The 12,254-nt window shown below is 41.0% G+C and overlaps 1 protein-coding gene across 1 annotated transcript in view; it reads left to right on the top strand.

Annotated features, from left to right (window-relative positions):
- The window catches only part of VCAN (versican), a 111,376-nt gene that overhangs the window by 83,204 nt on the left and 15,918 nt on the right, over positions 1–12,254 (top strand). Inside the window, 2 exon segments of the mRNA XM_038532407.1 lie at positions 237–395; positions 1,711–1,793. Coding sequence (XP_038388335.1) covers positions 237–395; positions 1,711–1,793 — 242 coding nt within the window.

Genomic DNA, 12,254 nt, shown 5'->3' with positions numbered 1-12,254 from the left:
ATCAAGGAAACTGCAGTTAGCTCCTTGCCTTTTTGGTCCAGAGACGTAGAGCCACCCACTCGGCAGGAGTCAGCTGTCTTTGTCATCCTTTGTCATCGCCACCAAATTGCATTAATACGCAACTTCAGGGCCATTGCGTTGATGCCAGCTTAGGCCTTCCTCCTCATGCTTAGATCCATGAGGCCAGAGTGAGTGACGTGGGTGAGATTAAGGAGCCCCTGCCTTGTCTCTTCCAGACACAGAGACGTGTGACTACGGCTGGCACAAATTCCAAGGCCAGTGCTACAAATACTTCGCCCATCGGCGCACGTGGGACGCAGCTGAACGGGAATGCCGTCTGCAGGGCGCGCATCTCACAAGCATCCTGTCTCACGAGGAACAGATGTTTGTGAACCGTACGTACCAAACACACGCAGGCTTCCTGAAGCTTCGCTGGGCCACCCCATCTTCTTAGTGTTCTCCGTATCCCATTCTACAGATGTAGCCTTCTCCATTGTGGTTCAATTTCTCAAATCTCTCAACTACATGAAGTCACCCCTCCCCCCCACGTGAAGTCCCCCCACTTTGAGAAACACTCAGCTGTAACAGAGGAAGGCGTTTCCTGGTCTGCCAGCAGTCCTGGGTGAGACGGCATGTGATAGCTTGAGTCCCGTGACCCTGCCACTTGGTCATTCTCTGTCTTCTGGAAATGGCCCCTTCTTGTGGTTCCTTCCATCTCATTCTTCTCATGGCTGCCTTTGTAGTTCTAGTTCCAAGATGTGCATATGTTGTCTGGCCTTAAAGAGAAAATTGCTTTCATTATTTGTATTTTCATTATTACTTATTTTTATTTCAGTTATTTTTATCCGACTAATTAAAATTGTAATTGTTGGCAGCACCCTAATCCTACCCTCTGCACAAAACTGGTTCTCATCCAAGCTGCTAATGGTTTTAGGCCATAGAAAGTGGGCTTTCTATTAAGAACATGAAAAAAATGGAGACTGGAAGCCAGTGAAACTTACTACCAGAGCTGTTGAAGAACTCCTTCAACTAGAGCAAAGAGGAGGGTGGCTAGCTTTTATGTAGTGGTTATCTACAAGTTTTTTGCTTATCAAGTATTGTTTGATGCTCTATTAAATATGTTCCCATAGTGCCTGCCATCTTTTAGAAGTCTGAGTGTTAATTTGCAATCTGTATGGAGGCTCATTGTGACTTTTTGCATGATATTCTTGCCAGCAACTCATCTCATGATGAAAGTAATTATTTTTGAAGATAATTTGGTAGAACTGTCTCGTCTAGGTGTTCACTGTTTAAAGTGCCTTGAGAAGAAACATGTGGTTTCCAAAGCCAGACTAGCATGGAAATGATCTGTGACATTTTATTGGGTCACTGAATTTTTGCCAATGGCATAGCTTAATAATAATAATATAGGAAAGTTTTTATCATGAGTAAGGATGGAAAAATATTAATTATAGTAAACTGCAAGAGAAATTGTTTTCTTATGTCTGATATTTTACTGTTTCTCAGTCTTTGTGAATTAGTTTTTTAGTTTAAAGCACATTGGGCAGAAGAACAAAAGATAGTTAGACTATGAGAGATTTTATGAGCAACTAAACAAAAATCCAGCCAGAAAAGAGGATGCATGATTCACTCTGAAAATAATTTTCTTTGCTACATTTCATCCATATATGGGAAAGGTAGTAAAAATATCTGTTATTTCCCTTCTCCTAGGTGTGGGGCATGATTATCAGTGGATAGGCCTCAATGACAAGATGTTTGAACATGACTTCCGTTGGACCGATGGCAGCACACTGGTAAGTGGCTCATGAAAAATGATACGGTTCCCGGAACCTGGTAGGGTGTACTGATTGCATGTTACAGAGGATGTATTTGCTTTGCCTGGAGGCCAGTTAAACGACTTGCTCAGGGTCACTCGGAAAGGTAAATGAGTGTTAGAATAGGGTCCATGCGAACTGATCCACTACCAGTGCTCCAATCACGGTGACTCTCTTTGAAAGAGGACTGTATCACATTCCATTGAACTGGAAAACCATGTAATCAGGAGAAATGCCTCAGGTTTGTCTTTCAGATGGTTGTCTTTGCTTTTTATAGCTTAAAAAAAAAAGGTGGGGGGAGAGAATAAATGCAAAAGAAAAGGCCTTAAAAAAATACTTTTCCCTCTTACATAATTGCATGGGAAATCTATGTGGCATGGCTCATTTTTATCCAAACCAAAGGGCTCATTTTTTCAATCTTAAAAAAGATTGCTGAATTTTGATCTGTGGATTTTCTTCCATTCAAACTCTTCTGACTAAATATGTAGGGTTTTTGTTTTTTGTTTTGTTTTTTAGCTTTTTCTCTTTCTTAAAGAAAGGAGTGCATTGGTAATACTGGCCACAAATTTGAGTAGGCTGAAATAAGATTCTTCGGACAGCTAAACCTGTTCTGAGTCACTGCTCTGAATACATATGAGTGTAATTTTTTAGAAATAGTCCAAGTGTGGTTAGCTATACTAGTGGTTCTAGGCACTGGCTGTTCATTAGAATCACCTGGGGAACATGATTTAACAACTGGTGCCTAGCCATCAACTCAAACTCATTAAAGCAAAACCTTTGGCAGCTGGCTATATTTTCCATGTGTTCTCCAGGTGATTCTAAAACGCAGACAAGTTGGGATCCCCTGGGCTGGACAGTAAGTTAAGTTTAATTCTAAATTAGATAAATAACAGGAAAAATTGAAAATAGTGTTTAAGCTCTTTTTGTGTCTGAGTTATTTAGGTGCCTAAATTTCATTTATTACTTGCCACTCATCTGGATTTAATGAGTTTGGCACAATGTTAAGTTCATCCTAGAACAGAGGCCAAAGGACTCAGCTTTTGGAAGTTCCACTCTGTGCTTAAAAAGCTATTCCGTGTCTTTATGGACATACTCTTTGGTTCATCTTTGTGTCAGTTGCTGTACTCAGCACTTTCATTTGTTTATTCCCCATGACGACCTTCAAGGGAATATGAAGTGTTTCACAGGTAAAGAAAGGGAAGGTCAGTTGGGTTGAGATTTTTGCCTGGAGTCACAATACTATTAGGTGGTGAAGCCAGTCTCCAAAGCCATGCTTTATTCTGGCTGGCACCTCCTTGACTTGAAAAGATTTCCCTTATTACATTTTGCCTTGAGCAACCCTAAAATAAAGCCTGGCCTGCTCTCTCTCTGTCATCACTCCTTATGTTTAATCAGCACTATTTGTCATTCAGTTTCATAAGTAGGTCCTTTGGCAAGATGCAGAAAGAATAGCGAAGGTAGATGGTCCATAAAATATATTCCCAGTAAGATACATGAGCCACAGCCTCTGGATCAATACTCATGGTTTCCTAATTGTCCTAACTGGATGGTGTATCTGCAGTTGTTGCATCTGTAATAAAAAATAAATAATGATTTCAGGGCAGATTATTTTGGTCAGTTAGATCATAGTGACTGGTAAGGGCATGAGTCCTTCTAGATGAATTTCAGTGGAAGATGAACTATTTTGATTGTATTCATTTAATTTATATTTGAACATAAAAATTAAAGGATTTTTTTCTGTTAAAACTGTTTTTATAATTTTGTTAATGTGTTGTACATAGTAGAGGCATTCATCGAGTTTTCTTTTGTTGAATTAAAACTTTGTCTCTATGGGATAAATTGGGTCTGAAGACCCACTCTTAATCCTCCTCCCACACACTTTCCCTTACACATAACCCACTGAGAAGTGCAGGTCCTGTGAGGTCCCCACTGTATTACAGAAGCTAGAATGCCAGGAACTCAGGTGGGGTTCGGTTGGTACTTACTTGTGCCTTGCAGACCTTGACCACAACTTATCTCAAAATGTACCTGTATGTTCCTGCCCTGAACCTAGAATAGCTGTATTTGGCCAGGTGTGCTGTATATTAAGTGTCATTCTTTACATACACACCAACCTGATTGGGTCAAGTCCCCAACTTCCAATCTGTTGTTGATTATATAGAATTGATCTGTTTTTGTTCATAGAGCCTTTTGTGTTTCTAGATATTTATTCTGGTCATTTGGAGTTCAGCTTTTCAAAGAAGTGGTTCTCTTGCTTGCTTTATATTTCTTATGGTGTCTAGGACAAGGCCCTGTACCACCTATGAGCTTGGTTAACGACACTGAATATCGGCTTATAGCTGGCAGCTGTGTGAGGCCTGTAAAAATATCTTAGGGAGCTTTTCTTTCCTGCCAGGTTGCCATTCAGGTGAGCTTCACTCATCAGATGTCATTATTCCACTATGCCAAAGCAAGCCAGCGCAACTATTTTTTTGTTTGTGTCCATTAACTTTTAATGGGCTGTGAAAAATACTGTAAAAAAAATTACTTAATTGTCATTTCCATGGTCTACACTGGTCCTAAAGTTGGTCAATAAATGAGCATTGCAAAAAATGAATCTTGATCTTCCCAGGAAATTTTCAGAGGAAGATGACATATGTCATGTAGATAACAGTACAAGGCAAACAAGTGCCTTACTCTAGTTTACATTTTTACATTAAAACCTGAGGGTTATGAAGAGAGCATCCAGTGAGGGCTTCAGTTGGAAGAAGGCGGCAGATGAATTATATAAACAAGCAAAGTGTATCAAAGAAATGACACGAGCAAATCCAGAAAGCAATCTGACAGACCTTTGGTTTCTTCTTAATTCCCTCTTTGTGTAAAATAAAAGTGTGCTAAGGAGTGTCCCTAACTTTGAACATTTTGGAACAGAAAAGACCATCTGCCCCACAGCCTGTCTCCCTCCCATTTGACTGATCTCTGGCCCACTCTGCTTTTGTAACCACCCTCGCCTCTTTCCCTTCCTTTCTGAGACAGCCTAGGTGTCTCTTAAACTCGTTTGTAGTTCTTTCTGCAGCCACCAGCCCCCTAACAGGTTCCATATGTTTGCAGGCTTTGAATAAAATAGTTCTTCTTGTTGCGCTGTTTACCCCAAGTGTCTTGCCTTTGAAAATATCCCCAATAGTAAACTCTGCGTTGGGGAAGGCAGTGTCTGCTTACACTTGGAAATGGTGTTACCTTGACTGTGTGCAATTTGAAGGCCTTTGTTTATGTTTTAGAGTGATTTCTCCTCTCTCCCCTTTGCTCCCATTTTTTTTTTTTTGGAAGATTTATTAGGGCTTATTCTTCTTGGGAGGTAGAGCAGCATTAAAACCAAAAGAACCTCTGCTGTTTACCATATGTTATCTTTTGTTATTCAGCCTTACGAGTCAGTAAAAACAAACACGTTTATGTTAGGTTTTTCAGTCTCAATAATGTCTTTTCTTGACGTAATGAAACTATGCTTCCGGTGAACCTGTGGTATAATTATATCATATTTAACATGATTACGCTGTACAGCTAGACTAAGTCAATTTGTATGCTTGTACCAAATGATGTTATTAGGCTGAGTTATCTAATTGCCCTTACTCTTCAGATTCTGATCGACTCCTTCCACGTTATTGGCCCCAATAATACGGCAGCGATCACGCGCCAAATTCTGGATTTTGTTATATCTTCAAAATCTTTTTTATTATCACTTGGGGTCTTGACCCATAAGTTTCACTAAAGTGTACTCATGCAGAGATTGAGTCTAGCCTTAACCTTGTGATTTCTATTAAGGTTATTTTCTCCTGACACATTTCAGTTTTTATTTTGTCACTTGGTTTTCGAATAACTAGTCACATCAGTTTGTCCCTGGGCTTTCTACTAATGAGTTATCCTTTAACTGGACTATTCATCTCTTAAGAGCGAAATGTCCCAAGTACTTTATTAGAAACTCTGACAAATAACTGCAATAATGAATTACTTTACTTGCCACCCAAGTAATGTCTTCAAAGACACTAAGTTAAACCATCCAAGTTAAATACACATTAAAGCTGGCAAACTTAAACAAACATTTCTTATCTAGCTTCTCTACTTTTAGCTGACTTTTAAGTTCTTTCTTTAACCTAATTGTTAAATGAATGACTAGTCTGAAGTGTTTCCCCCAGGTCTGTTTTCCAGGGCCTGTGGCCTGCCTCTCCCCCTGCTCTGAACTCTTGTTACTCTCTTCTTGAAATTCTGCAACACCTTCCCCTTGCCTGCAGTGCACAATTCTAATTATTAGCGTGGCATGCCAAGCCCACCAGCTCTACCTGCCACTTCCTAAGCTGTATCATCTCAAAATACTCACAGTTCCTGGGATAAGTAAGCCATGACATCTAAGTCCTGAAGGTCTTTGCATACTCTTGCCCTAGTGCTTAGAATGTTCTCATCTCTTGTCGGACTATATTTAATTAACGTTGAAATGCCTTTTTCCCGCCAAGAGTCTCCTTCTTCCAGGAAGCCTTCCCCTTTGGGTGTGACTAGACTTCCTCCACTGTGTTCCAGAAGCCCCTGGTGTCCTTTTTCCATCCTACCACTGACCCTTGTGGGACTGATTTCCTGACACTGAGCTTTCTGAGGCAGGGATTACCTTTCAGCTCTGTTTTTTCAGCACCTAGCAGAGTTGTTGACAAAAATAGGTACTTAATAAGTGTTTTTGAATAATAACATTTAATACATTGCTCCAACAACTTACTCTGTTATCTTTTGAACCATGAAATGACCAAATGAAGTCTTTTGGCTGAACCTCTTTGTGACAATGCTTGTTCACCTAAGTTAAATAGTTTATTTAATGTTGTACCAGTGCAAAAAACTTAAAACATAATACGTGAGATTTCAAAAATGGTGAAAAGAAACAAAAACGTTCCCCCAAAACAGATATATATAGCTGAACATAATGCATGTTACAAAAGTTATTAACCCAGAGGAAAACAGTTGTGCCTACTGGAAATGATGACAGTGTTGTCCATGGTTGTCCCAAGAATACATTTACAATAAACGCTGGGAAGAAAAAATGGAAAGCAAACTTTTCAGCCTCTGCCTCCCCTGCAGGTTTGAGTTATATCAGGGCAGATTTTCCATGAAGCTTGAGGAAACCACCAATTACTCAGAACTTAGAAGGAAGATTTTTTTTTTCAAGATAGGCACATATTAAACTTTCCAAAGAAAAATGACTTAAAAAAAAAAAAAACCCTTATTATCCAAATCCAAAATGTAGTAAAACAAGCAAAAGAAAATCTTACTCCTGAATGTTATCAGATCGTTTTATTTTTTTATAGATCGGTTGACCACGGGTGAATTGGTTGCCTAAGGCTGGACAGACCTTCATTTATTCACCTTCTGTCCGAGTCTGGTCTTTCAAGCACAGAGGGAGTCAGACATGAGGGAACACTCTGGAATCATTTTTACGGCCCTATCTATGGGCTTCCTGTCTGAGCAAAGTCATTTTCACAACTTTCTTTTCAACTACAGACCATAGAGTGTCCATGGATAGCACAATTAGGGATTGGAAACTGTTAGGTGCCTTCGTGACACTACTTTGTATAACGTATCTCCCCAGCCAGGTGGTTTAAAATCAACCTGTGGACCTCAGAGACTGAACCTGTTACGGTCTTGCTCCCTCCTCTCTCTGACCCTCAGAAATAAACTCTCCCAAGGGGAGAATTTGGACCTTTCTCTCTTCTCTTTAGTGAGTTTGTGTAGCACCATCAAAGCTTACTCCTCACCACTGGGGACTGGATGCTTCAGCGGATCAGAAGCATCCACTTCAAAGAAAAATGTCACCTTAGATAGTGTTGGCCAGAGGTTGAGGATTGAACGGAACTGACAACCCAGTTCCCTTTTAAAATGTTGAGGAACTTTTAGAGAGTTTGATTTGTTTGGGGGAGGGGGGGAAGGGTCCTTGACGTTACTCATAGGCATTTAAAAAAAAAACATTTTCTACGTGTCTTTCACATTTTCCTTCAGTCATCCCTACAGTGGGCACCTTGCTGCTCCCTGAGAGGCTGTGGCTTGTCAGCTTCCTGGGAGGTAGTCATGGCCTCCTTGACTGTCAGCATCTGCTGGGGAAGACAGGAAGACTTCTTCCCTCTGCACTTCTCTGAATCTAACCAGGAAGTTCTCAAGCAAGTTACTAATACACAGAACCAGAAATATCTTATTTTCTAGCTCTGACCAACTTATCTTACCCCTTGACTGTTGTGAAAGAGGTTACAGAAGGCTAATTGGTAGCCTTCCACGCTTAAAAAAATCCTACTTGAAAAATATTTCTGGAAGATAACTGAATTTTGCGTTTTTTTTTTTTAATTGTCATTTTGATAAGTCTGGTTCAGCCCTGGCAAGCCTGGCACACCTAGAACTTGGGCCACCATACCAGGTTACCCTCCTGGTTCCAGTCAATGCATGAGAATAGCCAGGTTTGTGGATCGACTTCAAATACAGAGGCCCCTTTACTTTTTTCATAAATAAACATGTCAGGCTGTCACGCAAAGTAACATGAGAAAACCCAGCTTTGAAAAAGAGGTAGGAACCATAAAGGAATAGCCCTTAACTCAGGAAGAGACACTTGAAAGGGGCAGAGAAAATGAGTAACAAGTTGCAGGCCATAAACCATTATTTTTTTCCTGCAGGAATGCATCATTATTTCCCTTTTATAAACACGGAGGTCCCTATCCTCCTCCCTCTCCCAGATGGCTTGGACACGGAAAAGAGAATCAAGAGAAAGAATTAATTCCCAGTGTTTTCCAAGCTTGTCTGTAGGTTTCTGGTCATTTGAAAGGATTGCCCATGATTTGGCAGAGAACAATGCAAAATGAAACCCCCCCCCCCAACCAAAAACTTCCAAGTTTTACTTTTTTCTGCCTGAAAACATCAGAAGACTTTCTGCCAAGGATTTGCAGACGGGTGTGTGTCAGCTGTGGTGCAGCCCGAGCTCCCAGTCAAATGCCACTTGTCTGTGAACAAGTCACACTGCATATCAGCAGTAATTTAATTATGTCGAACCTCACAGCTTCACTATATGAACCTACAAGCCAAGGAAAACATATGCTCTTTCCTCCTCCTTCAGCACATTACCCACGAGTGGAAGGGTTCGCAGTTTCTGTTCTGCAAAAGACCACTGAGCTCCCAATAAGCATCTTTACTCGTGTTGCAGTTCAGTCTGATTTGACACCAAGGACTGGTTGTTGGGGTCCTACGTGTGAATTAGAGCAGGTCCTAGAGTAGTTCTGGGACGCGAAGCCTGCACCCCGGCCTTGCCTTGACTTGAATGTGGTGAGCCCGGGGTGCATCACACAGCTGGAGGGACGGACATTTACCCATGGCTGCAAAATCACTCCATAATTGACAGGATTATCCTTAAAAAAAAAAAAAAAAAAGATCAGTGCAGTAGTTCCTTCTCACTGATGCTTTTCTAGCAGTGCTCTACGCAACTCCCAAATCCCGTACAGATATGGTTAAATGTGATCGCTAGTTACTCTAAGGCAATTCGTGGAAAAGGCTAACAGAAACGTGGAATGGGTCTTGGCAGTCTCCCACTGCCTGGGATGGTTAGCACTTCCTGACCGAAGACCTGTGCAGAGGAGCTTGGGCTGAAGGAGCCACGGGCACCATCTGAGGGGGGCAGTGCACAGGGCTCTGCAGGGCTCTGGCTCCCACTCCAAGGGCTCTCACAGTGGGGGGAACTCACATCCTTTGGAAAATTTAGAATTGCAGCCCTGTAGGGCAGTGAGCTCACACTATTACACGAGACTAGTGCTGGACTCCAGAGCTGCCAGATTGTCTGTCCCACACAGAGATTTGCCAGCTAGGAAAATAACGGGCATATTGCCACTTTTACAACCATCAGGAGACCCCAAGTTAGCTTTTCTGGCCTTCATATTCGTGTTTGTAGGTCCAGCTCCAGCCTGCCAGCCCAGGGCAGTGCCACCAAAACAAATGTCCCTTTCTCCGTTAAAACAAAGCTGTTCTTTAAATTTTTACCTTGTGGTCTTTGACTAAAAGACAACAGCAAGACCATAAACTCCCCTAAAACACAAATAAAGAAGGACCCAGACCAGGCTAACCGTAAGCAAGCACAAGGATCAGAAGACGTCTGTCTATCTCTCCTGGAAGGCAGGTCTTTTGCCCCTAGGAGTTAAGTAAAACAGAGTTCAATATGCCCCCCACGGACTGGAAACAAATGCCTATTGTGTACCACAACCATCTGGGGGTGGGGGGGGGGAGGCATTTTAAAGTCACCAAATGTTTTGATTTCTTTAATAAGTAGTCCTCCTAACTTCCTTGCAGATAACCGTTTGACCTATGTTCTGAAAGGCTGTGGGTAACCCAGAGTGATTATTCGGAGCTCTTTATTTGGTGAAAAGGTAGTTTTCTTATCAGCATATGTTTCAAATGGGGAGGCAGTCCTCTCAGAAAAGTGTTTTCTATTTGTAGAGGTTGCTTTTTTACTTGGTGGCTGGTTATCTGTTTCCCCTTGGTGTCCACTGCCTTGGGTATGACTTGTAGCTGTGAGAGTCCAGGGGCGACACTGACCGTTCCAGGAGACGAGAGGGGTTTGTATACACAGAAATCAGCTTTTAGTACAGGTGCCACTTTTTATGGCTAGTCTAGACTGGGTTTTTACTTAAAAACAACAACAAACCTACATGTGAATCACACTGTAGACACTGATTTGCATGCATGGGTGTTTGCTTACCACCTGCCCTGTTGCGAGGATTTGGGGTAGATATTACACATATGGCTTTGCTTTTGATATGATGTCACCATTGATGTAAATATAAATAATCTGATCATTTCAAAAGACAAAATGGAGAAAAACTATTGTGGATGAACTTCCCAGTCAGATAGAAAAATTCAGATTATAGCTGCCGTGACCTGTCATAAAAGAGAAGGCAACCAGACTGGTAAATACGGTTTAGCAGAAGGTCCATCCAGCAAAGTATTCTCTTCATACTTTCCCTCACAAACTCAGAGGACATATCACAGATAACCCTTTAATCCAGCCACATGAAGCGAATAGTCATGATTTGGGAGGTGGTGTAAATTCTGCTAAGTGACTTAGGTGGCCATTCCTAATATAATCGTGGGTGGAGAGTGTCACCTAGTGGCCATATTGTGTTTTGTGTTTCAAGACTTCGGCTCTGCAGAGCTCTGCTTAGATCTAGGAAGAGTAGTATTCCCCATGAAGTAAGTTCCTGCAGTTTTGAGCTTAAAGATTCTAGTATGGTTTGCATTATATTGTGAGCCGGAAAGCTGAATGTGAAATTAGATGATTTTTCAAATGCAGTGTGAAGCTAACACATGGAGTCACGTGCTAAGTCCTAGCAACCAAGGCAAATAGTAGATCCAGTCCTTCCCATATCTTCACTTCATACACAGTCATAGGACACAGTGGAAAGTTTTCCTTGGCCAGTTCCACTGATCGGTGAACCTAGAGAACTTGTTTAGCTTTCTTATGAAACCTTTTCACAGTGAATTAAATTTGCAGTGTTTGTGGGGAGGGGGAGCAGTTAGAAAGCAGTGACTGGCCTGCTCATGGAAAAAGATTCTGAATTATAGCTGGAGGACTTAGTAAGTCTTCCCAACAATTACAATAATACATTATGTCATAGGACAGCTTCACTGGACAAATGTCAAGAATGGTTTTTTATCAATGGAATGTGTGTGTTTAATTGTTTCAGTGTCCTTGGCAAAATCCATAAGAGTTTTAAAATATAGAGGCTTGATTGGCCATTTAAGGTGATCTGCATTATAGTGAGTTTTAAGAATAAAAAGTGACTCCATCTAAGCTGAAAAATCACAACCAAATATGTGGATAAGTAGCTGATACATAAATAAATAGATGATAGAGTAAGGCCCTTGGCAGCTGCAGACTCAAGATTTGCAGTTTCAGTTACACATGAGAGACTCTGCAGATCCACAATATGAAATAATATGTATTTTTTCTCAGGCACAAATTCAAACTGTACTCAGTGGTCGGCTAGTGTGTAAGAATTGTTCAGTGAGCTATCAAATCTAACGGACAGCTCAGTTTTAGCATCTTAAGAGTCCTATTGCTATTTATTTCTCTATTTAACCATTTTGAATCTTCTTTGTTGTATTTATGGTGAGAACCTATCTGTAGAAATAGGGGCATCTCTAAAGATCTTGGATAATTCTTCTCTAGGGCCAAGAAGTATTATATTTGTGTGTGTGTGTGTGTGTGTGTGTGAGAGAGAGAGAGAGAGAGAGAGAGATAGTGGTCAATCTTATATCTCAAAAAGATGAACTTCAGTTTCGTCTAGTGTCTGTGAAAATTCTGTTTTCTCTTCAGTGGAGAGGAAGGGAAATCAAGAGATTCTAAAGAGTATCTTAACTTTTTAGGGAAGTAGTTAGTGCCATTGATTATTCTTTGTAGTT

Source organism: Canis lupus, chromosome 3, assembly GCF_011100685.1.
Source record: "Canis lupus familiaris isolate Mischka breed German Shepherd chromosome 3, alternate assembly UU_Cfam_GSD_1.0, whole genome shotgun sequence".
Taxonomy (NCBI): Eukaryota; Metazoa; Chordata; class Mammalia; order Carnivora; family Canidae; genus Canis; species Canis lupus.
The sequence above is the reverse complement of the archived record's forward strand: the minus strand, read 5'-3'. Positions and strand labels throughout refer to the sequence as shown.